Raw genomic sequence first — 24,467 nt, forward strand, 5'->3', positions numbered from 1 at the left:
GGCTCATATGAACTATTGGTCCTTGTCACCTTTGATGTAGCGAACCCAGTTTCCACTTCCGTGAGCAGTTTCTGGGATGCCTTTCAGAGTCTGTGCCGAATTCGTTTTAATTTCCTCAAATGTGTCAAAACGTCTCTCATTCAACACTGATTTTCACTTGGGGAACAATAGGGAGGTTGGGGAAGAGCAGTCATGTCATTTTTTACACAAAGTTCCCAGATTAACAAAGCGGAATGAGAAGGTGCATTACCATGGTGGAGCAGCCATATATTTTCTCGTCAAAGTTCGGGTCTTTTCTTTCGCACTCTCTCTCTCTCTTTCTCTTAAAAGTCTCAAAACGTCAAGTAATAATGACAATTACCTGTTTGACTTTGAGGTAATAATTCCTAATGTACAAGTCCTAGAAAATCAAAGAAAACGTTTTGACACAATTGAGGAAATTAAAACGAATTCGGCAAAGACTCTGAAAGGCATTCCATGAATTGCTTACGAGGAGTGCTTCCGGAAGTGGAAACACCTCGGGGATAAGTATCAGTCGCGGAGGAGAATACTTAGAAGGTGACAAGGACCAATAGTCCATATATCAGCACAAAAAAATGGGAAAAATAAATTTTGGTTACTTTTTTAACAGATCTCGTATATCGTGTTTGAAATCATTATTCTTTTTGCTATTTGTCTTATGGAATAGCCTTTTTTACTCAAAACTATAATAGAAACATGCTTTTTTCTCGATAATTTTTTTTCAGAACTCATTCAACGGTAAAATAGGTCTTGGTTCTCTATATTTCTGTGTACTTTTTATAGTCACGTAAAATACGGTTTGTTCTGTTTTTGGTTTGTTATTCATTTCCGAACTGTGTGGATAGATGCCAGTTGTTTTGAAAGCTGATATTCTGTTCTCCATAATCGCTGATTTCTTTTAATAATCTGATAATAGTTTCCTGAATACTAATCTATTGATTCTTTTAGTTGGATTTACTGTTATTGTACATATAGTGAGTGTACGAAGTATTCGTACAGTGAGTAATTTAAAATGAAACTTTGTATAACTCGGTTTATTGATAAACTATTTTAATACAAACAATTTACACATATTTTTTAAACGTCTAGAATAAATTTCATAAAAAAAATAACATAGATATTTAAATAATTTTCGAAAAAATTCGAGAAAATTCAATAATAAGATTTTCATTTGCTTGTGTAATGCCACTACACCTCTTTGGCATTTAATTAACCAACTTGGATGTGATATTGGACATAATTTTACACCATTCTTTTCTTAATGCATTTTTTAACGTTTTTATAATTATAATTTTTATAAGTTATGTTTAGTACTATATGTAGTACGTTTTAAAGTGCAAAATAGTTTGTTTACAATATTAACAATCTGTCTCAATTTTGTATGCACGGTGTCCATGATTTCAGTCATTCTATTTGTTTGAAATGAAAAAACGTGAAAGATTCTTAATTAGTTTGGCTATAACCAGTAGAGAAATAAAAGAGAAAAGTCCATAATTTAAAGAATGGCAACACTTTAAAGTTAGATTAACGATTTTTTCATGTTTTTCTTTAACTTCTGGGATCTAAAAAAATATAAGAAATAAAACTTTTTAATTGATTTTGGTACATGTTATAGTCATACATGTATATACTGAATGTGTATCTAAAATTTTAAGCCAATTGGTCGAGTAGTTTTTGCCATTTTGTGGGCACCATTTTGGAAAACAGTTTCGAGAAAAACGTTTTTAAAGTTTTATATGCCTATAACAATGATGTTGATTATCGTGTCCTTTAAACAGCCATAATTTCGTTAATTTTAGGGGTTAAGACATAAGTTTATGCAGGTATGAGTTCTCCCTACTATTTTTCCCACTTCACGAAAAGATTTTCGTTCACAATACAACTTTTTGATAAGTTTACGCATTGTAATTATCTGTTTCTTCTCTTTTGTTAACCATTTTGCTAATAATGAACGCTTGACAGATAAGAAACAGTCGTTTGTTTTTAATATCTTAGCAACCGTAATTTGAATGACATTCTGCAAGGGTTTCTCTTTAATAATACTACATTCAACCAATGTAGACCTGTGTAATTTGAAAGTCGCTATACGTACAGGGCAATTTTGTGTCACTAAAATAAGTATATTTTACAGCATACTTAAAATAAATAAACAAATACTTCATTTTATTTAAATATCTTTTACGAGTTATTTGTTAAAGTATATAAATAAAATATATATTGTTTTCTTAGTCAGTGTGTGTGTTAGTATTTATTTTATCAATTTTCATTACCAACATAGGTGTACGCTCAATTGTATAACTGTAACACGCCGAATGGTGCAACACTCCAGTACATTCGTCACGACAGTAACACACACACTCATCCCACTATATGTAACATTTCTCTTTTCTGTATCGTTTCGTTTAACGATTTTCTACGCTCCATTATGGTACGGAAGCATTTATAGCGCAAGTTTAACTTCAAATTAACCCAGAAATCATAAATATTTGAAAAATATTTAAAAGAAGTAAATTCACCTTGAAGCTAAAATTATATCGCTCCAAACCCTCTATATTTTTTATTTACAGTCATCAATTTGAATTCAAAATGAACGCTGTTTAAACTGAAGTATTTGTTACAAGGGATGTTGGAACATACCGTTGCGATACGAAAAAAAGGACTACGTATAAATATGAATAGTAAATCTATCATTATTTCGGTCGTTGTACATGTATACATCTATTAATTTTGTTATAATCTAATCTCTCGAATAGGGAAAACTGCATTATGGTATGTTCCTGTTTTTGTTATTTTTTCTACGCTTGAAAGTTCCTCCGGTAGCGTTCTTGTTGAAGACGAATTAGTTTAAATATCCAACCTCTTTAAGTTGTTGACAATGTTTCTAGTGCTTACGATGAAACAGAAACAACTAAAGACTACGGTTCGTATACAAATTTCGTATTTAACTCAGACAGTATTCCAGTGTTTTTGATAATAAATTAAAAACTCACGAGTTTGTTTACATGCATTGTTCCACAATATAATTGTGTTTGTCGTAAGATCCGAATTACTAATATAAGATTATACAGTAAATAAATATTTATCAATAAATTGTGGTGTTCGATTCGATAGAAACTCGATCTTTGTTTACATTCTACTCATGTTGACTGGATAAGCCGTCTGTACAGGGTGTTCGGCCATCCCTGGGAAAAATTTTAATGGGGTATTCTAGAGGCCAAAATACAACGAAAATAAAAAATACCAATTTGTTGATGGAGGCTTCGTTAAAAAGTTATTAACAATTAAATTCAAAAATTTCAAATCGTTCTGGAAAAATTATTTTTGGTTGCGGGGGTCAATTACAATCTTTTTTGTTGAATACATATACTTCCGAAATCCTGCGCATTTTCGAGAACAAAATTCAGTACGGGCGTAACTTTTGTTACGAGCGGGAGCGCGAGATCCTGGATTCGGTCGAGGGGCAGTACTCGACCGGTGGTTTTGGGTATGGTTAGGAAAAGAAAGGAGGTCCGGACGAACCAGGGGCTCTATACCCTGGGAGCCGTAGGTGGAGGTTACGTGGACGAACCAGGGGCTCTATACCCTGGGAGCCACGGGGTTAGATTTATAGGGAAAATGAATGGTTTCACGGACGAACCAGGGGCTCTATACCCTGGGAGCCGCTAGTAGGAGTGGACGAACCAGGGGCTTTATACCCTGGGAGCCACGTAGGTTTTTAGGATGTTTTAGGATCTTGCTCTCTGTCGTGATGGTACACCTCGAGCGGTATAGGTGTACCGGGTTCGTGAGATACCCCTAGCCTTACGGTTAATATGGTTCAGGGTTGCCTTGAGTGAATAACACACGTAAGGAACAATAACTTGAATATATATTTTTGACGATGCCCAAGTACAGCTATGGGTTTACAAGAAGTTGTACAATTGCTAAATTGCCTCGAAGGCGAAAGATTCGTTATCGGCTTTTAACGCGGCGCGTTCGCGGGAGCTCTACTCGATTAATGGACACTCACTGATAAACCGCTAAGGTAGATAGTCGTAGATAGTTGCTTGAAGGGGATTATAGCCCGATCTTGCCCTGAGTGTCACAGTAACGTCGTGCCAAGAGTTTAGGTAAAACTGAGCTCCCCGAGTAAGAAACCGCGGCCCTTATATAGTTGAAAATGCTCAGTACTAAGGCGGGGCATTACCATAAAAGGCAATGAAAATTGGGCCGGGTGTGCGCATACGGCATGAGTCAACCCCGTTCAAAGGGTTGCTCGCTAGATGCTCGAGCCAACGCCCAAGTCACCAAACGTTTCAGCCCCATGCATGAATGATATGTAACACTTTAAACGTTAATAACTTTTTAACAAAGCCTCCATTAACAAATTGGTATTCTTGATTTTCGTCTTATTTTGGCCTCTAGAATACCCCATTAAAATTTTTCCCAGGAGTGGCCGAACACGCTGTATATTAAAATAATTTGTCGATGCACTTGTCACATTACTTTTTTATGCGATAAGTGGCATCGTCAAATTTTTTAAAATGAATTCCGTTACATGTCACCAAAACACAAGTGTTTGAAATATGAGCAATACTCTGTTAATAGAAGCGCGTTATTTAAACTATAATAGATTATCGATACAATGAATATTATTATTTCTTATTACATGTGTATTATTGTGTTTTGAGAATTATTTCCGATTAATATAGTAATTAACATGTAATTGGTCGTGTGAGTAGCTGTAAGAATATTCTGTTTATATTCACACGATGTTTTAAGTTTAAAACAGATTATTGGTTGAATGAATATTTGAATTATTTTGTATTAAACATACGTTAACGTGTTTAAATATTAATTCTAATTCGTCTAACATTTATATTGCATAGTTGATTTAAATGATTACTTATTATTATACAGCGTGCCCGATAACTGGTGGCACAAGCGGCAGTATGATCATTCCAGATAAGAAAATGAAACGTAATTGTACGATGAAATTGTATCATGCAAGTCTTTGTTATCGAGACAACCTACGTTGATAACACTGTTCTAGAAATTAAATTTTGTTTTCTGTTTTTCAATATCCACTAGGTAATTCTTATAGAGCTTCGTACCCTAAACACAAATCTGGAAACGGAATTGATGTATCATCCTCAGTTTTCGAAAAACACGAGTTTTTGTGAAAACGTTTAATTTTGGGTAAAAACGAGGTATTACGCGAAAATTAAAAACATCAGACAGTTCCACTTAATCTTAAAAGTTATAATATTTTGTGCTTTTGAACGGTTGTAAATGATCGCCAAAGTTTGAAAAAGTGTCGAAGTACGTACTTTACACACAATACTTTTGCATATTTACGGAAAGTTCTTTACCTGACACGAAATTTATACACAGGATCTGATTCTGCACACATTTCTGAAGAAGAAACTGTCCAACAGAAGTGTAGAAGCCGTTCTCAATTGTCACAGGTCGAGAAAATGTGTATTGGCAACACGTGGACGGCGTTTTACCGCCACGCGGCCATCGCTAGCCTACCTTGGCTCGGCAGTGCCGTAGCTATGCATAATGGATGCGACACCGATAATATCTTGGGCTCCCAATTCCTGTATATGTTTATCATTTTTTATTTTTTAATCTGTTTGTGGATTTGTACAAAATATTTCTCGATTATTTCCATTTCTAAACAATTTCGATGTTCATTGTATGTATATGAATGGTTTTTTAAATATAAAGCCGTAAAAAAATAAACAACATTTTATTGTTGGGTTGCCTCACAGAATAGGAATAATATTCCTAAGAGCGAAGTGTGAATAGCAAGGATTTACTCCAGATCTTTCTTAGAAAAGCGTACATGTTCGAGTGATTCCATTGATAAGTTTGCATGGATTTTGAAAATTTTATTCAGTGATTAGTATCCTAGAGTATACAAATATATTAAGCAATAAAAGATACAAAAAAAATCAAACATACTATACAGGGTGTTCGGCCACCTCTGGGAAAAATTTTAATGGGAGATTCTAGAGGCCAAAATAAAACGAAAATCAAGAACACCAATTTGATGATGGAGGCTTAGTTAAAAAGTTATTAACGTTTAAAGTTCCGCCTGTACTGAATTTTTTTCTCAAAAAAATGCACAGGATTTCGGGGGTATGTCTATTCGCCAAAAATGATTTTAATTGACCCCCGCAATCGAAAATAATTTTTCCAGAACGATTTGAAATTATTATTTTACGTCGAAAAATTTCACACCTTCTCGAATTTTTTTCTAGAAAGTGGGTAGGATTTCGAGGGTATGTCTATTCACCAAAAATGATTATAATTGACCCCGCAACCTAAAATAATTTTTCCAGAACGATTTGAAATTTTTGAATTTAATTGTTAATAACTTTTTAACAAAGCCTCCATCAACAAATTAATATTCTTAATTTTCGTTGTATTTTGGCCTCTAGAACACCCCATTAAAATTTTTCCCAGGGATGGCCGAACACCCTGTATACAGAATGCATATCCTATTGCATCATTATACCAGTTTCGCTTGTAGGTAGCTACGGCACTGCCGCGCCGAGATAGGCAAGCGATGACCGCGTGGCGGTCAAACGTCGTGTACGCGTTGCCAACACACATTTTCTTGACCTGTGACAATCGAGAACGGCTTCTACACTTCTGTTGGACAGTTTCTTGTTCAGAAATGTCTGCAGAATTAGATCCTGTGTATAGATTTCGTGTCAGGTAAAGAACTTTCCGTAAATATACAATAAGTGTTGTGTATAAAGTACGTACTTCGACACTTTTTCAAACTTTGGCAATCATTTACAACCGTTCAAAAGCACAAAATATTATAACTATCGATGTTAGCATATTCAGGAATCTCTCCTCTATCTTTTAAGATTAAGTGGAACTGTCTGATGTTTTTAATTTTCGCGTATGTACCTCGTTTTTACCCAAAATTGAACGTTTTCACAAAAACTCGTGTTTTTCGAAAACTGAGGGTGATACAGCAATTCCATTTTCACATTCGTGTTTAGGAAACAGAGCTCTACAAGAATCACCTAGTGGGTACGGAAAAACAAAATTCGTGTTGAACAGTGTAATTCATCGGGTACGTGAACGATCGAATTTACTATTAGTTGCTGTTTTTATATGTGTTGGTTTTTGTAAGTATTGGTATTGATACGGTATTATCTGAAGATAGTAAAATTAATGGAAAATTGATAATACCATTACGCAATTTATGTTTAAAACACCGATATACAGTAAGTAGCGAAATTGAATCAATCACAAAAATTTTCATGAAAAATATTTTTTATTATCAAATAAGGGATAACAAAATAAAAATTAATGTTGATAACGGTCTCATTATTGTCTCAGAAAACTTACACTATTTTTTAACATTAAATATATTTTCTTTGGCTTGTTACGAGCGGCGAGCGAGATCCTGGATTCGGTCGAGGGCAGTGGCTCGACCAATGGTTTAGGTCTGGGTTAAGAAAAATAACATACAGGGTGTTTGGCCACCCCTGGGAAAAATTTTAATGGGAAATTCTAGAGGCCAAAATAAGACGGAAATCAAGAATATCAATTTTTCAATTGATGCTTCGTTAAAAAGTTATTAAAACATTAAATTAAAAAATTTCAAATTATTCTAAAAAAATTATTTTTAGTTACACGGGATAATTACAATTATTTTTGGCGAATAGACATACCCCCGAAATCCTGCGCATTTTCGAGAAAAAAATTTAGTACGGGCGGAACTTTAAACGTTAATAACTTTTTAACAAAGCCTCCAGAATCTCCCATTAAAATTTTTCCCAGAGGTGACCGAACACCCTCGTATATGAAAATTGCTGATACAAGAAGTTGCATATTTTCTTTATAAAAGTATACAAAAAAAAAACGTGTTTTACAGACGACCTCCTTAAGATTTGTTCCAACTGATTTAAATTTATTAAATCATCTCTCAACTTCTTTTTGACTGAGTGTTCCTTCGCCGAAAAGCTTGTTGAGATCGCAAAAGGACTGTGTTGTTTTCCTTTCTCGTAGCGGTAGAGCATTATATGGCGATCATGAATACGATTTTCGACACGCATCTTTATGGACTAAACACAAACGCACAGTCTGTTTAATAAGAGCGTGAACGCGATAAGACAAAAAAAATAATTTTCTTCGTAAAAAATCGTGTACAAATCGCAAATATACTTGAAAACTTAATACGCATTTATTTAATAATGGGTCCAGTCTAACCCATTACCGATTATCTCTTCTCAACGTTTAATATGATGTAGAGAAAGGTCTCCATATCTTGCGAATTTTTCTACTTAATGATTTGACTGTCAAACAACGTTCTCCTCGAAGTTTATATTTCATTACAGAAAAACATTAAAACATTTTCAGAATAATTCATCGCTAAACACGACACGTCAAGATTCTCGTGTGCCCACAATAGTCGTTTTTCGACGGGCTTTTTTGAAAGCAACGGTTCGACAATTGTGTTTCACTATGCAATATGATTTACTTGTAAGCGATAATCAAAATACCAGTATTTATGCCTTTTGTTTTAGACAAATTTGCCGCTTACACAAAGAAAGGGACCGATTCTTGGAAAAAAGACAAACGATCGCTTTGTCTTGCTTTTCTGTAGTTGCCCTCTTTGGTCCTTGATCAGGGAGGTTATCGACATTCTTATCATTTTTATATCGTTGTACCCAGTTATTAACAAATTCGTGAGATTTGTGCATATATTTTGTTGCGCTTCTAACACTCATTTTTGGCCCTTTTGGATGACAGCACAATAAGACCTCTCCAAATCGTTTAGCGTATACGGCACTCATATTCGAAAAGGATTGTATATCGACTGTATATGACACGATTGAAACTGAAGGACTCAAGTGAACACGTATCGAAGGAAACTGCAAATGTTTAAACTAACACAATGTTCCTCTCATTAGATATCAAGTTCCGGAAATATCGAGTCCATGCTCTTATCAAACAAACTGTATATTTTCATGATAATAAATAAAGCAAACGTCAACTTTCAACAGTAAATAAAAACTCAAAAGCTATCGTCGCACAGTGGGGGGAAAAAATGAAGATAAAGTAAGAATTCTTTTTGCTTTAATGAAGTTGGTGTGTCCTTCATTAGTTAAATAATATTACGTTACTTACATTAACCCTCGGTTGTCACACTGGGTCAAAATGAACAAAAATTTGACTCTAAGGTATAATATCTTTAAGGCATCATTGAAAATGGTACTACTGGTGTCATGTAGTAGTAATTTTGTGTATCCTCTACAGGCAGAGACGCTTCCCCAGTGATTTTTTTAAGCAAAAAAATTTTCAGAAACTTTTTCTTTAAAATTTTTTTTAAACATGATAATACTATTCTACAATGTTCAAACTTGATCTCAAAATTTTTGCGACTTAATTTAACAGATAGTTTTTAAACAACAACTGATTGAAAATTGGCTTGGATCGAATCGACATAGTGTGACAACAATGTTTGAAAAAATAGGTGTGACAACCGCGGGTTACGTAATACTTATGCGAACACCACACTGAACTCAATTAAACTTATTTCAGAATAATTCACCATCGACACCGCAGTAAAATCACACCGTTTAAACTTTTATATTATGCGTAAACGGTTAGAGACGGATATTATTCTTTGCACATTCGTCAGGGACATATGATAGAATAATACTACATTAACAGTCGAACGGTGAAACGTGGTGATTCGTTTGTTTCAAACAATGTATGTAACTCGCAGATATTGTAGACGAATGCTTGTAGTTAAAAATAAATGTTCCTGTCTATACTTGGATCATTCTATCCTATAACACTCAGAGTTAAATTATTTAACCAAAAAATATTTCAAAATATCAAGACAAAGAGTTAATCAAGATCTCTTCCGTATTATGTTACTTTCATCGGATACTTTAATATCATCTTTAAGGCTGCAACAAAAGGGGAAGGATATTCAAGAAGAGTGTCCAGAAGAAATATTTTTGAATATTAAATAGAAATAATGTTTGTAATGTTATCGTATTAGTTAATGTAATTAAGTATTACTTAATATAAGTAATGTAATGCTATCTAACTAATGAAAGACACATCAAGTTCATTAAAGCAAAAAAAATTATTACTTTATCTTCATCCATTCAAAAGTTATAGATTTTTGGCCGGTGACGCACCGATTTTTTCCCACTGTGAGTCGTTAATTTTGCATTAATCCAATATTTCTTTGATTATGTTTTAAACATTTACTTAAGAATCACTAAGATGAGCAGTAATGTTGCTCGAGAGAGAGTGCAACTCAATTTTGCCTGGAGCGACAGTGTAACGTTGTCTCTAGAATTATATGTACTAAGCTCGTCAAGTATGGAAATTTGGCTTCTTATATACTCAAAAATGCACCCGTTCAGTGGTGGACATTACCATATAAGGCAATGAAATTGAGCTGGGTGCTCTTAGACTGCATGAGTCAACCCCACTTGGTAGTTTGGGGGGGAGGGGGGCGATAGATGATTAGTTCAACGCTCAAACCACCAAACGTTTCGGACATATATTTACGAACACTTGTTAAGGATAGATTCTGTTGTTAGTAATAAAACATAGGAAAGATATAAATTAATTAGTACTGGATTTTCGTAATGGCATACATATGTATTTAAAAAATGCGAGGTAACTATTACTTAACTGGAATTTTAAACAAAATAACAATAATTAGAGTCTTTCTTGCGTTTCGTCTTACAGACATATACATACGAACAATATTTTATCAATGTCATAACATTGTTTTTAACGGTCAAATTAGATTAAATTAAATATTACGTTAACTCATATTAATCCTAGTATTTTGTTGTTTTGCCATTTGCTTTAATCATTGCTGCAGAACGTCTTTGCATAGATTATATTAAACGAACGCATCAATCAATGAGAATCAAATTCCATTAAGCTTCTATTAGTTTGTATAATTCGTTAATATTTTTTGGCTTTTTATGTTTTATTTCCCTATCAACGTCGATCCAAAGCATCTCAATTGGATTTAAATTCTGACTTTGTGCCGGCTATTTAAAAAAATTAATGTTTTGAAAGGAACGATGGATCGTTTTGTTTATTTAAACATTGTTAAGAATATTTTATTCCCATTTGCTGACCATAAATTGTCAGGAGATTGACAAGATACAATTTTAATTGTATTAAAATGGTCAGCAAATGGCAATAAAATGTTCTTAACAATGTTTAAATAAACAAAACGATCCATCGTCCTTTTGATATGACAGACAGGATCTGTGCCATTAATGGTCATATAACCCCAAACAAGTGTGAGGGCGTTTTAACAAAATGCTTTTGTGAGCACGTTTTAACAAAAATACTTTAATGATACAAATCGGCTGCTGAAGCGAGGAGAAACAGGAAGAAGCCAGAGCCCGCTCGCTCGCGGATTATTTATACATACCTCGCACACACGCTCTCTCTTTCTCTCCTTCTCTCGCGCGCGCGCACGCGTTACTTAGTCTCTAATTGCGCGAATATTCAAATTGTTCGTTGCAGCCTTTCGCTACACAAGTATGGATCCACCACCTTCTTCAACAATTAGTTTCATACACTTTGTATTAAATTCCTCGCCGATACGACGTCTTACATAAATTTTACCATCAGATTCCAGACGATTGAGTTTACTTCCGTCGGTAAATACAGCTTTGGACCATTGTCACAGACGAGATATATGAATAGACCTTTCACGTAATGTAATTTTTCGGCCGGAGTTTCTGGGGTCCCGGGACCCCATTACCATTTTCGTGTCACTTGCAACGTTATCAACAGATTCAGAAATTAACACAAGAGGAAGTGAAACAGAAAATAAAATTACATAAATTTTATTATTTTTTAACGGAATTAAAGCTGTAGGGTCCATCATTGGACATTAATCGATTAATTTCATTGGAGAAATCAATCGATTAAGAGTATTTAAAAATTTCAAGATTATTAAAATTCCTAAGGATGTATTTCATTGATACGTACACCGCAAATTCTCTATTTTTTATTTTAAATTGTAATACATCATTTATTAAAAAAATAACTCGGCAGAAACGTATTTGCGACTCGAAATCAGTTTAATCAGACTGTGCATCGGGGCCCCGGAAACTTCTCAGTCCTCACTTTCGCACACTATGCCCAATTGCGTGTACGTGAGCTCGTTGAGTTTCGGAAGAGCCGAGAAGAACAGGCTGATACTCGCTTTCCTTCTCGCTCTTGCATCGCTGACGTCGCTTACATTTCTCGAAAGCAAGCCTGCTGGCATCGCCACCCGTTCGAATCGTCAGTAAACGACAAAAGCCATCGTGACTGACAGACCTTACATTTCTCGAAATCGGACCCTGGCGCTTTTTGAAGATTCATTGACTTTCCATACGAAGCGACCATGCGTTATACACATATACATGTTATACATGCTAGGAACTATAAGTTGTATAACTTTTGTCGTATATCTACTCTCTAATAACATAGGAAAATTTTAAAATATAAAAAAATGTAAGAATACTGTAGAATTTTTGCAATGGAGAATTATTGAAGGAAAATGAATTGATTATATACATATGTATATGTATATCGGACACATCACTCGCAAACACGCTGCAAACATTAATGAGAACAAAACTGCTAATCTGTCCTTTTTTAAAACCCCGCAACTGATCTTTGACTCGGAACTCGTCCTCTTCATTTAGCAATTATAATAAACGTAGACTCATTAAAATTCGTAAAAATAACAAAGTTATAGCCATTTAGAGGGAAGAGTAACCAACGGTTAATAATCATACCAGAAATTTTAAATGAGTTTTTCTCGAAACCATATTTTCGAAATTGGCTGACATAACATCACAAATTCATATTGATTAATGGATTTGAAATTTATAGACATGCCTGTATGTTAGAAATTTTGCCTTTGACGGTTCTGGGGTAAGTCTTGTGCCGTTCCTTACAGTGCTCTTACCGGAAGGTCCCACGCCTTCCCCACTCCGTGGCCAGATCCTTCAGGACAAAGTCTTTATTTTTTCCACCAGTACGACGTCATGTTGTCTGCCTCTTTTAACTACTCTCTCTCTATTCATAAACAATCAATGCCTCGACACGCGCTACCTGGAGACCCAACGCGGTCGTCCGCTATCGCGTCACCCGTTGCCAGGCCTGTTTAGTCTGTTATAATTTTAGGAAGCGTAAAAGGTTTTAACTACGTCGTTGTTGTCTTTAACTGTATATATTACTTTCTGAAGGACGGCACACGGCACATGGTGGTTTATATACATCCCGGCATAGAACATTCTGGAAGTTATGCCAGGTACAAATTAATAATCACAGATGTCGTTACAGTAATTACGCATACGCTATCGACACCTTTGGGTATATACATACAACATAGTCTCATTCGCTCTTTAGGCCACATGCACCCCAAAACTCTGTCATAAATGTATCGTAGACTGAGCGTCCTTCAGTGGTCCTTACATTCGACTCTCTTGGAAAATACATTGTCGCTAGCGTTTCTGGAAAACAAAATCCGATCCCCTATTTCGGGGGAATGTCCACGCGCCGCGTCCAACCATTGCTGCCGTGGCGAAATCGACTTTTTTGCCTTCGCCTTCGAAAAAGATTAAGTAAAAGAGTTTCCTTCATTGGAATGTAGCATACAGGATAGAACAAAAGAAAAAGAATGCGTTTTATAGGATAGACCAATGAATTTGTTTTTTCTTATAATATTACACAGTGGCTCGATTCACAGATCCTTTTCGCACGGGCCTCGTACATCAACTCGACTCTTGGCTGCGCGCGTCGAAATCGCGCCGCTCTTCGCGACACTCACTCACGCACACACAGACACACACAGGCCCCTTCCACTGATATCCTGCCTGACATACAACAGGAAGAACAAAAATTTTCCAGTCCTTTATTTTCAGTAGGGGCGGTGTCAACTTCCATTCATTTTCATATGATTGATTTTAATGAGTCAGCGTTTTTTTAAATTGCTAAACAAAGAGGACAAATAGGACAGTATTCTCAAATATTTTCAGATTTAAAAATTTTAAATTACAGTGAAATTTATTCGGTTGTTTAGACCCAATAGTATTAATAGTATAAATATATGAACGCACGTTCATAAGCATAGTAAAAAAATGTCTTTTTTTTAATAGTTAAAATATGATCAAGGGGTCCTAAAACGTGTATTTCCGTAAAAAAAATTTTTGTTTCATTATGATATTTTGCTTATACATTGTATACGCCTACATAGGTCGGAAAGTCAAAAATGCCTGGGCAGTCGAGAATCTCGGCTCGAGATTATGCGAGATCGAATTTCGGCTGTGTTAAGAGCAAGAAGGATAGACTGACATTCGCCGCCTTTCTCGAATCCTCGAAGAGATACGAAACGCCAGAACTCATATACAAGGAGGTTGGCATTAGTGTGTGTAAGTGGTGGGGCAGCTCCCTTTGGGCACGGGTCTGCCGTCTGATAATACTGCACTGTCTTTTTCAATCCCTCCCATAATCAACTCACATGTATTTACGCACACACTCAGCTCACTGCCCATCAATACTAATTCAGTGCCTAGTTTCTCAACTGACCGCCATCCATGAGAAGAGGCCGTTAAAATCAGTTCCGAATTTTCAGGTCGGTATGGCAGTCAGATTCGGCCGCGAAAGTCCATAAGGTGAAAGGTCTATTCATATATCTCGTCTGTGCCATTGTTCCTTTGTCCAATTGAGGTGGTCTCTCGCAAATTGAAGTCTCACACGTCGATTCTTTTGAGATATCAATGGTTTGTGCCGTGCCACTCTACCCATTAGATTAAATTCACATAAACGGCATTGCATATTATTATGAATATCAACAGCGTTTTACGGGATTTTGGTTTACATAATGCCTAATTGTTGAGAAATATTTTGATACGTTAGACCTTGTTTTTTAAGAAGCTGTACTTGGTGCCGTTGTTCTGGCGTTATATGTATTCTTCTTAGCAAACTCGCGTGTCTTCTTCCTATTTTGCAAACTTATGAACGCCTTCTTTCGAGCAACTCTACCATGATACTTCTGTTTTCTTAATACTCTTCTAATGGTTGAATCACTTACTTTCTTATTTAAATATTTTTCAACTTCCGGCGCTAATTTTGGATTAATTAATCCTCGGATAATCCTTAATTTTTCTAACAATCCATCGTTCATCCCTAGTATTCAGTTTCTTATCAGACCACTCTTTTAATTTATTTACTACACGGTCCCCTTCTTTTAATCGTTTTATTCTACATTGATTAATAATTTTACTATGTATGTATTCCTTTTAATGCTTCCCCTTAGGGTTACACTTACTCCTTATCTTACACCTACAGACCTTCCTTAAGGGGGTAGGCACGGCACGTGACCTCGCCGATTCGGCAGGTCGGTATTACAGCAGATATTCTCTGCACAGAAATGGTAATACCATCAGATACGCTGCCGCCTAAAGAAATCAGAGGCAGCTGCTTGCTATTGCCATATACCATTCCGAACAGTGTGACCAATCGACAATAGTAACGGCGAACTTCCTTAGCGTCTAACAGAGTGGTGGGGATAGCAGGTATACATATACTACTAACCCAGCCCTCGATTCTACGGCTGTATTTCGTTCATTTTTTCCTCGACTTTCGACGTTTATATTAATAAATGTGAACAGAATCTCGTTCGATTTTGACCAGAGCGCACTGCATTGGACCTTCCTCTTTCGAATGAGACCTCATCCGACCCAAAAGCTGCTCATATAAGGGCAAAATCTCTTATTTCGACATAATTGAGTACATCGAAATCGACAGTAATGACGGCGAACTTCCTTAGCGTCTAACGTAGTGAAATAAAGAACGCTAGTGTGAGCCTTTCCTTCTTGCTCTTGTAAAAGAGAAACAACTGAAATACGACCTCGCGATAAGCGGCATACGATTCCAAGCCTCGACTGCCCCAGCATTTTTACTTTCCGACCTATGTAAGGTACAATAAGGAAATTTATGAAGTATCATAATGTAAAAAAAATGTCGAAATTTTTTTTTAGCGGAAATACACGTTTTAGGACCCCCTGATCATATTGTGACTATTAAAAAAAAAGACTTTTTTTTTTGTTCCTATTACATATAAACGGCTGAATGAATTTCAATGAAACTTTACATTTCAGTTTTATGTTCTCGTTTCAAGGTCTGATTAGATTTTGAGCGTGATCAGCCCCCGGATAATGATGATTATACGACTTTTAGTTTTATAATTATTTCGATACATATACATTATTTGTAACAAATTTTGGCAATTATTTAGAAAAGGGGGAGGTCTCACCGATTTTGATGATTTTTGAATATGTTGTAAAAATCAACATTTTGAACAACTTTTTCCTATACATATAACCACCGCTGGCCTTATTTTTCGAGATTTTTTTTCAAAAAGATTGCTGCTACTGCAATGAATTTTGTCTATATGTACATGTCCGTGACTCTGTATGCGTCAGTCCACGACTTTTTTCCTCGACTTTCGACGTTTATATTAATAAATGTGAACAGAATCTCGTTCGATTTTGACCAGAGCGCACTGCATTGGACCTTCCTCTTTCGAATGAGACCTCATTCGACCGAAAAGCTGCTCATATAAGGACAAAATTTCTTGTTTCGAGAACCCATATTTCGGGCCGAATTGTGTCGGTATACCGCACGCTGCATTGCTCGTGCCTACCTCCTTCGGTGTCTTTCAATCGTCGATTCATTTTTGCTCATTTATTATTTACAGTAAATCCAACACATACTCTCCCACGAAGCGTGTATATAAATGAAGAAGACTTTCGCGGCAATATTTTATTTTAATCAACATGCAACCCCACTCTAAAATCTTCCACAATAATGTTTCCAAAAAAACTTGATTACTATGCATTCATTTGAAAATTTTACTGTACAAAATAAAGTAACATTTATTTTCGTGAATAATGTAGGGTATGAAATTGTAGACAATAATGTAGCGAAAGGCTGCAATACATACTTTGAATATTCGCTCAAGTAGAGAGGTAACGCGTGCGCGCTCTAGCCGGATTGGAAACATTTGAAAACCTGGAAAGTATTGTCAGACTCCAAACTCGCAAAACTATTGGCCGATTCAAAACTTGATCGATTCCGAGATCCATATGGAATCGATAACTTTCTGTAGTAATTTGTGCTTGACGATTATTAAATATTAAATGTGGGTAATTATTTAGATTACGGACGGTAACACCGATTTCGGTGATTTTTGAATATGTTATAGAAATCAACATTTTGAACAACTTTTTCCTATACATATAACCGCCGCTCAGCCTTAGTTTCAGAGATTTCTCTTCAAAAAGATCGCTGCTACTACATACAATGAATTCTATCTATACGTAAGTACATGCTGTGGCAGCGTGTGTGTAAGCGTTCAATCGCCGATTGTTCATTGTTTCTATAGATGCATCGAGGCGGCCGACAATGGGTGTGCCTAACGGCAGCCGGCATAAAAACATCTAACCCTTATAAACCTAATTATTCTACCTAGTAACTAATATAATGGATTAGGTCTGGGTTAGATTTTCTTATACCGGCCGCCGTAAGGCGGTCGGCCACGTATTCATTTTCTATTTCAATTTTCTCTATTGATATTATCAGAAGTGGGAAACATTTCATTATTCGATCATTAAAATCATATTGTCGATGGAAGAAGAATTCAGCTAAATAGCCTACATAATGTATTTGGCGAGTTCCATACTTCGGAATATTCGAACCATTGACAGCAATACAGAACTAGATTTAGCTTCACACATTGTGCATTATTTCTTGTCACAAACAAGAGAAAAAATCGGCGATCGTGGACTGACGCATACAGAGTCACGGACATGTACATATAGACAAAATTCATTGCAGTAGCAGCAATCTTTTTGAAGAAAAATCTCGAAAAATAAGGCCAAGCGGTGGTTATATGTATAGGAAAAAGTTGTTCAAAATGTTGATTTTTACAACATATTCAAAAATCATCAAAATCGGTGAGACCTCCCCCTTGTCTAAATAATCCCAAAATTTGTTACAAATAATGTATATGTATCGAAATAATTATAAAACTAAAAGTCGTATAATCATCATTATCCGGGGGCTGATCACGCTCAAAATCTAATCAGACCTTGAAACGAGAACATAAAACTGAAATGTAAAGTTTCATTGAAATTCATTCAGCCGTTTATATGTAATAGGAACAAAAAAAAAGTCTTTTTTTTTAATAGTCACAATATGATCAGGGGGTCCTAAAACGTGTATTTCCGCTAAAAAAAATTTCGACATTTTTTTTACATTATGATACTTCATAAATTTCCTTATGTACCTTACATAGGTCGGAAAGTAAAAATGCTGGGGCAGTCGAGGCTTGGAATCGTATGCCGCTTATCGCGAGGTCGTGTTTCAGTTGTTTCTCTTTTACAAGAGCAAGAAGGAAAGGCTCACACTAGCGTTCTTTATTTCACTACGTTAGACGCTAAGGAAGTTCGCCGTCATTACTGTCGATTTCGATGTACTCAATTATGTCGAAATAAGAGATTTTGCCCTTATATGAGCAGCTTTTGGGTCGGATGAGGTCTCATTCGAAAGAGGAAGGTCCAATGCAGTGCGCTCTGGTCAAAATCGAACGAGATTCTGTTCACATTTATTAATATAAACGTCGAAAGTCGAGGAAAAAATGAACGAAATACAGCCGCAGAATCGAGGTATGGGTTAGGGTACTAAAAGAGTTGTACGATTCCAATACTGAATCACCTGCATAGATCCCGCTTCGTGGGAGACTCTATGTTGGATTTATTGTTAATAATAAATGAGCAAAAATGAATCGACGATTGAAAGACACCGAAGGAGGTAGGCACGAGCAATGCAGCGCGCGGTATACCGACACAATTCGGCCCGAAATATGGGTTTTCGAAACAAGAAATTTTGTCCTTATATGAGCAGCTTTTCGGTCGGATGAAGTCTCATTCGAAAGAGGAAGGTCCAATGCAGTGCGCTCTGGTCAAAATCGGACGTGATTCTGTTCACATTTATTAATATAAACGTCGAAAGTCGAGGAAAAAATGAACGAAATACAGCCGCAGAATCGAAGTATGGATTAGGTTGTCAGCATCTGGCTTTCTCGCGGGGGCCTATGTATCGAAGCTAACGCTTCACTTTGGTATGGTTTCACCTTCACAGCCCTCTTGATTAGGCGCCATCTCGTAGCGACTGCCTGAACTAAATTTGTCACGTGACTTGCTCTGCTATTACCCATCTAATGGCGGAACTCGCTTGTGGGAATGCAATTCCGAAATAAGAGATTTTGTCCTTATATGAGCAGCTTTTGGGTCGGATGACGTCTCATACGAAAGAGGAAGGTCCAATGCAGCGCGCTCTGGTCAGTATTGGAATCGTACAACTCTTTTAGTAACCTAAAAAGACCTCGATTCTGTGGCTGTATTTCATTCATTTTTTTCTCGACTTTCGACGTTGATATTAATAAATATGAACACAATCTCGTTCGATTCTGACCAGAGCGCACTGCATTGGACCTTCCTCTTTCGAATGAGACCTCATTCGACCCAAAAGCTGCTCATATAAGGGCAAAATCTCTTATTTCGAAACCCCCTATTTCGGGCCAAATTGTGTCGGTTTACAACGCGCTGCATTACCCGTGCCTACCCCCTTAACCTAACTTATCCTACTCTTACACTACCACTCCGCACGCTTTTCCCCCTCTCTCTCATTCCGCACGCCGCACGCTCTTAGCCTACTTAGCCTACTTAGCCTACTAGCCTACTCTTACGCTACTCGCTCTCTCTCTCTCTCCCTCCTCAATTCTCCCCTACTCCTCTACTTCCGCTCGCTCTCCCCGCCTTCGACTTCCATTTCCACCCTTACACTCCATTGCTTCTTTCACTCCCTCCTTCCTTTTACCTCCCTCCTTCACGCCCCCTTCCCCCCTTTCCACCTCTTTCTCTCTCCTCCTACCCTCCAGCCTCTTTATCCACCCCTCCCCTCCCCCTCCCTCGTCTAAAATCTCACTTATCTTTTCCCCGATCCCCTTCCCCTCTGCCTCATCCCCTGTACATCTCTCCAAGACGTGCTCCCACGTCTCCTCCTCCCCTCCACATACCCTGCACTTCCTCTCTTCCTCATCCCCCCAGTATCTCCCCCCCCCTCATTTCGTTCCCCATCCTATACCTAGCAAGTCTCCCATACCTCCCCTCTCCCCACCCTGTCCCCAGGTACCTCGGTAACTCCTGTACCATCTATTGTACCTCGACTGCACAATTTTTCCCCATCTCTCCTCTTCCTGCCTCCTACCATCTTCCTCCTCCCATCCCTCCCAGCCCCCTCGCCCCTTGCCCCTTCCCCTCCTTCCCTCACCCCTCCCAACCCTCTACACCCCAACCTGTCTCCCTCCCATGCCGACAATTCCTCTCCCCCTTCCCTTTCCCTTTCCCTTATCTCTTCCAGGCACCACCTAGCCAACTCCCCTCCCTCTCCCCTACTCAGTTTCTCCTCGTATCTCCCTGCCCTTCCTCCCGCCCACGTCCTCAACTTTTTCCTCTTCGTCTCCTCCCTTACCATATACCCTGGCGTCCTCCAGTCCACCCCCAATGACCACCTTAAAAACCTCTCCTGCATCCTCTCCATTTCTTCCCTCTCTCTCCACCCCCAAATCTCTGCCCCATATCCCGCCACCGTCCAGACCAACGCGTCGAACAGCCACATTCTCTTTCCCCAGTCCCTCTCAAACTTCCTTTTCCCGATTCCCCATGCCTGTCTCATTACCACCCCCGCCTTTCTCACCCTATCCCTAACCTGCGCTTCCTGTCCCCCGTTCCTCTTGAACACGTACCCCAGGTACTTAAACTCCTTCACCTCCTCTATCCTTTTCCCCTTCCACCTCCACTCCACCTTTCTTTCCCTTCCTCCACCCTTCCTAAACCTTACAACCTTCGTTTTCTCCACATTCACCTCCAACCTCTTTCCTTCCAGATACCCTTCGAACCGCCTAATCATACTCCCCATCTCTTCCTCGTCCTTCGCCACCATTACCAGGTCGTCAGCATACGCCAACGTACATACTCTCCTCCCCCCTACCTCCACCCCTCCCCATCTTCCTTTCCTCATCTCCTCTTCCACATCCGCTATCAACAGATTGAAGAGCGTCGGACTCAGGGGGCACCTTTGCCTCAACCCCTTCGCCGTCCAAAAACCCTCCCCTACCTCCCCCCACCTTCACCCTGCTCTTCGTCACCATATAAATTTCCCTTACCCTCTCCCTCAACCCCTCCCTCGCCCCTCTCCACTCCATCGCCTCCCGCAGAGTCCTCCTGTCCACCGTGTCAAACGCCGCCCGCAGATCAACGAACAGCGCCACCAACTTCCCCCCCCTCTTCACGACCTGCCCGCCAATCAAAAAATTCAGCACATATATATGGTCCACCGTACTCCTCCCTCTCCTGAACACCGCCTGATTCTCCGGGATCATCCCCCCCCCCTCCACCTCCCGCTCCAACCTCCCCAACAGGACCGCCGCATATACCTTATATAAGGTCGGCATTAGCGTCACCCCCCTGTATTCCTGCTCCCTCTTCCCGCCCCCTTTCTTCGCCAGCGGCACGATAATCCCTTCCTTCCACCCCTGCGGCCACCCCTCCCCGTCCCACACTCTCCTACAGACCTCCCACGCCAACTCTAAACCCCTCTCTCCCCCGTACTTCCATGCCTCATTCGGGATCTCGTCCCATCCCATTGCCTTCCCTTCCTTCAACCTTCTCACCACCCTCTTCACTTCCTCTTTACTTATACCCTCTTCCTCCCCCCTTCTCCTGCCCTCCTCTCCCCCTATCCTTACCCTATTTTCCACACCTCCCAGCAGCCCCATAAAATGTTCCTTCCATTCCTCCTTCTTTATACTTTCGTCCACCCCTTTCCTTTTCTTCCTACCCCTATTCACTATTTCCCACACCCTATTTTCCGTTTTTGCCTCTGCCACCTCCCTTACCAGGTCTCCCACTCCTCCTCCTTCTTCCTATCGCAAAGCTCCTTATACTCCCCCCTCCTTTTCTTGTAGTCCTCCCTACTCCCTCGCCGCCCACCACCTCCGTAGCTCTCTTCTCAACTCCCTCTTCTTCTCCCTACATTCTCCATCCCACCCCCCGCCTCCATCACCTTTAGTCTCCCCTCTACTTTCCTTATCCATTCCTCCTTCAGTACCGCCTCCCCCATCTTTTCCTCCAACCTTGCCATTCTATCCTCTATCTCCTCCCTCTCCCTTCTCCACCTCTCCTCCCATTCCTCCATCTTCCCTCTGACCTTTCCCAACTCCTCCTGTGCTTCCCTAACCTGCTTCCTCACCTCCCCTAAGTCCTTCCTCATTTCCTCCCTCAATTCTCTGATCAAACTCTCCAGCGCTCCGTCCTCCCCCGCCCCATTCCTCACTGGCGACCTCAACACCTTCCTACTCTTCATGAACGCCCCGCTCCCCCTCCTTCTCTCTTCTCCTCTTCCACATCTCCGCTAACTCCAGTCTGCTTCCTCCACTCAGACTCCTTTCTCACCCCTGCTTCTCCGCGTTCGTGCTTCTGCCTCCCTCCCCGTCTCCCCTATCACCCTGTCCTCACCCTTTTCCTCTACCTTTCCACCCTTTCTCCTTCCCGCCATTTCTTCCTCACCCTCCTATCTACCCTCAAACGCACCTTTCCCTTCCTTACCTCCCGCTCCTAGCTTCCTTTCTCTCCCAGCCGCCCGATGTCGCCACCTACCTCTATCTCTCAGCGCTTTACCGCCTATCCTTCTCCCGCTCTACTCTCTCTCTCCTTGCCTTAACCTCAAATTGCTCGCTCCCTGCCTGCCTTTCCCTCTTTCCCACCCAGCCCTTTTCCTCACCCTTTCTCACCCTTCACAACCTGCTCACCCCCGACCACCGCTCACCCTTTCCACACCCTACTCTGCTTGCTAACCCCTTTTTTTCACCTCTTTCACTCGCACCGTTCACTCAACCGTCTCTACACTTTCACACCGGAAATGGAAGTCCTAATAATTTTACTAATTTCATTATAACTTTTTTGTTTTTATAGTGATAAATAACTAATTCACGCTCCGCTAATGTAGTTTGTCGCATTTTAAGTCTTTTTCATTGATATTTTGGCAGAACAATGCATATAACAATCAGAATGCTGCTAAATCAGCTACATTCAATCGTTGTTAAGCATTATTATACAACCAACAATTGGGGATTCACCGGATTTTCAATGTTACCAACACTGTACGATTTTTACTGACAGCTAAGTTTCATACGCAGCCTCAAATTTTATTTAATTTACTGAGTACTATTAAAGGTTTTTTTGTATTGTTGTTATGTATCAAATAAAGAAATATTCACTATATACCTCTATACGTATTTCAATAATTTTGTACAATTTTCATGTTTTATTGAAAAAATATCGGCTGAATCGCTAGGTGTACGATTTTAAGTAACAGTCACTGTATATTCGCCACTGTACATAACAGGTTAAAAAAATTAAGATTTATAGAATCAACTATCCACCACAATTTTTCCTTCCAAGTTTCACAAGTTTGATCATGCCTTTATATTTTATTCGTAAACGTTTTGCTTTAATTATAGTTCTAATGGATCTTGCCATACTTTCTAGTAATTTTGTACGGAAATCTTGCGACATTTGATTCCGCTTTTACCATGTGTTTGATGTTTCGATCATGTTGAAAAATAGTTTCCCTTTCTGCAAACGACATAACATAATTCCACTAATTTTAATTTTATTGGACTGTATAATATGTCACACCCTCCTAACATAAAGGACCCAACACCATGTTCTAAAGTTTGTTTTAACGTGACAGGGACGAGGAGTATCCATACTCAAAAACATCCATCAGATAATATTTTGTTAATTTTTTTTTCATCGGATCAGGTTATACGTTTCCAATCAGAAACGGACCATTCTTTATATTTTTAGCGAATCTTTGACATTTATCGGGTTTTTCTTCTCGCAAGCATTGAAATGAACTTTCTTCTAACTGTTCATTTACTAACTTTGATTCCTCTGTTTCCTGATAACAGTTTAGTAACTATATTTGCCGATGCTGCCTCATAACATGTAATATAACGAATAATTCTTTGTTCGTCTTGTCATGTTAGAGCTCTTGGCTGCTCTCCCATTGATGTTACCCATCTGCACAATTTTTTCTATGTAATCATAGAACAGTAGACTGACTTACGAAACAAGTTTTTGTTATTTTACGCGTTGAAGGTCCATCTCGCAGCAGAGAAATTGTTTTTGTTCAAGTAATACGCGAATTCGTCATCATTGTAACTAATATTTCGTATAACGTCTACACAACTCGAGTAACACTTGTAAACTGATTGTGAATCTGGTAGGGTGAGAGAACTCTTCGATGTAAAC

General features: G+C 38.6%; 2 protein-coding genes across 4 annotated transcripts in view; one reads left to right on the forward strand and one right to left on the reverse strand.

Annotated features, from left to right (window-relative positions):
* The window catches only part of LOC122403581 (zinc transporter 1), a 376,987-nt gene that overhangs the window by 50,318 nt on the left and 302,202 nt on the right, over positions 1-24,467 (forward strand). The gene's annotated exons all lie outside the window — the stretch shown is intronic.
* Positions 13-22,515, reverse strand: LOC122403575. Its single transcript, XM_043407173.1, has 5 exons — positions 22,186-22,515; positions 21,587-22,075; positions 21,268-21,445; positions 20,623-21,188; positions 13-90 (listed from the first exon to the last, which is right to left on the reverse strand). Exons 1-5 carry the CDS (start codon positions 22,513-22,515, stop codon positions 13-15), a joined length of 1,641 nt encoding a protein of 546 aa, XP_043263108.1.

Source organism: Colletes gigas, unplaced genomic scaffold (assembly GCF_013123115.1).
Source record: "Colletes gigas isolate AHSC1104 unplaced genomic scaffold, ASM1312311v1 Colletes_gigas_Sc00062, whole genome shotgun sequence".
NCBI lineage: Eukaryota > Metazoa > Arthropoda > Insecta > Hymenoptera > Colletidae > Colletes > Colletes gigas.

Excerpts from the sequence above, each read along its gene's own strand:
- LOC122403575 (XM_043407173.1), bottom strand. The coding sequence starts at position 22,515 with ATGAAGAGTAGGAAGGTGTTGAGGTCGCCAGTGAGGAATGGGGCGGGG. Across the intron at positions 21,446-21,586 it reads TAATGCCGACCTTATATAAG|GTCGTGAAGAGGGGGGGGAA; the intron begins GTATATGCGGCG and ends ATTGGCGGGCAG. Across the intron at positions 91-20,622 it reads GGAGGACGCCAGGGTATATG|ACTCTGAAAGGCATCCCAGA; the intron begins GTAAGGGAGGAG and ends AATTCGGCACAG.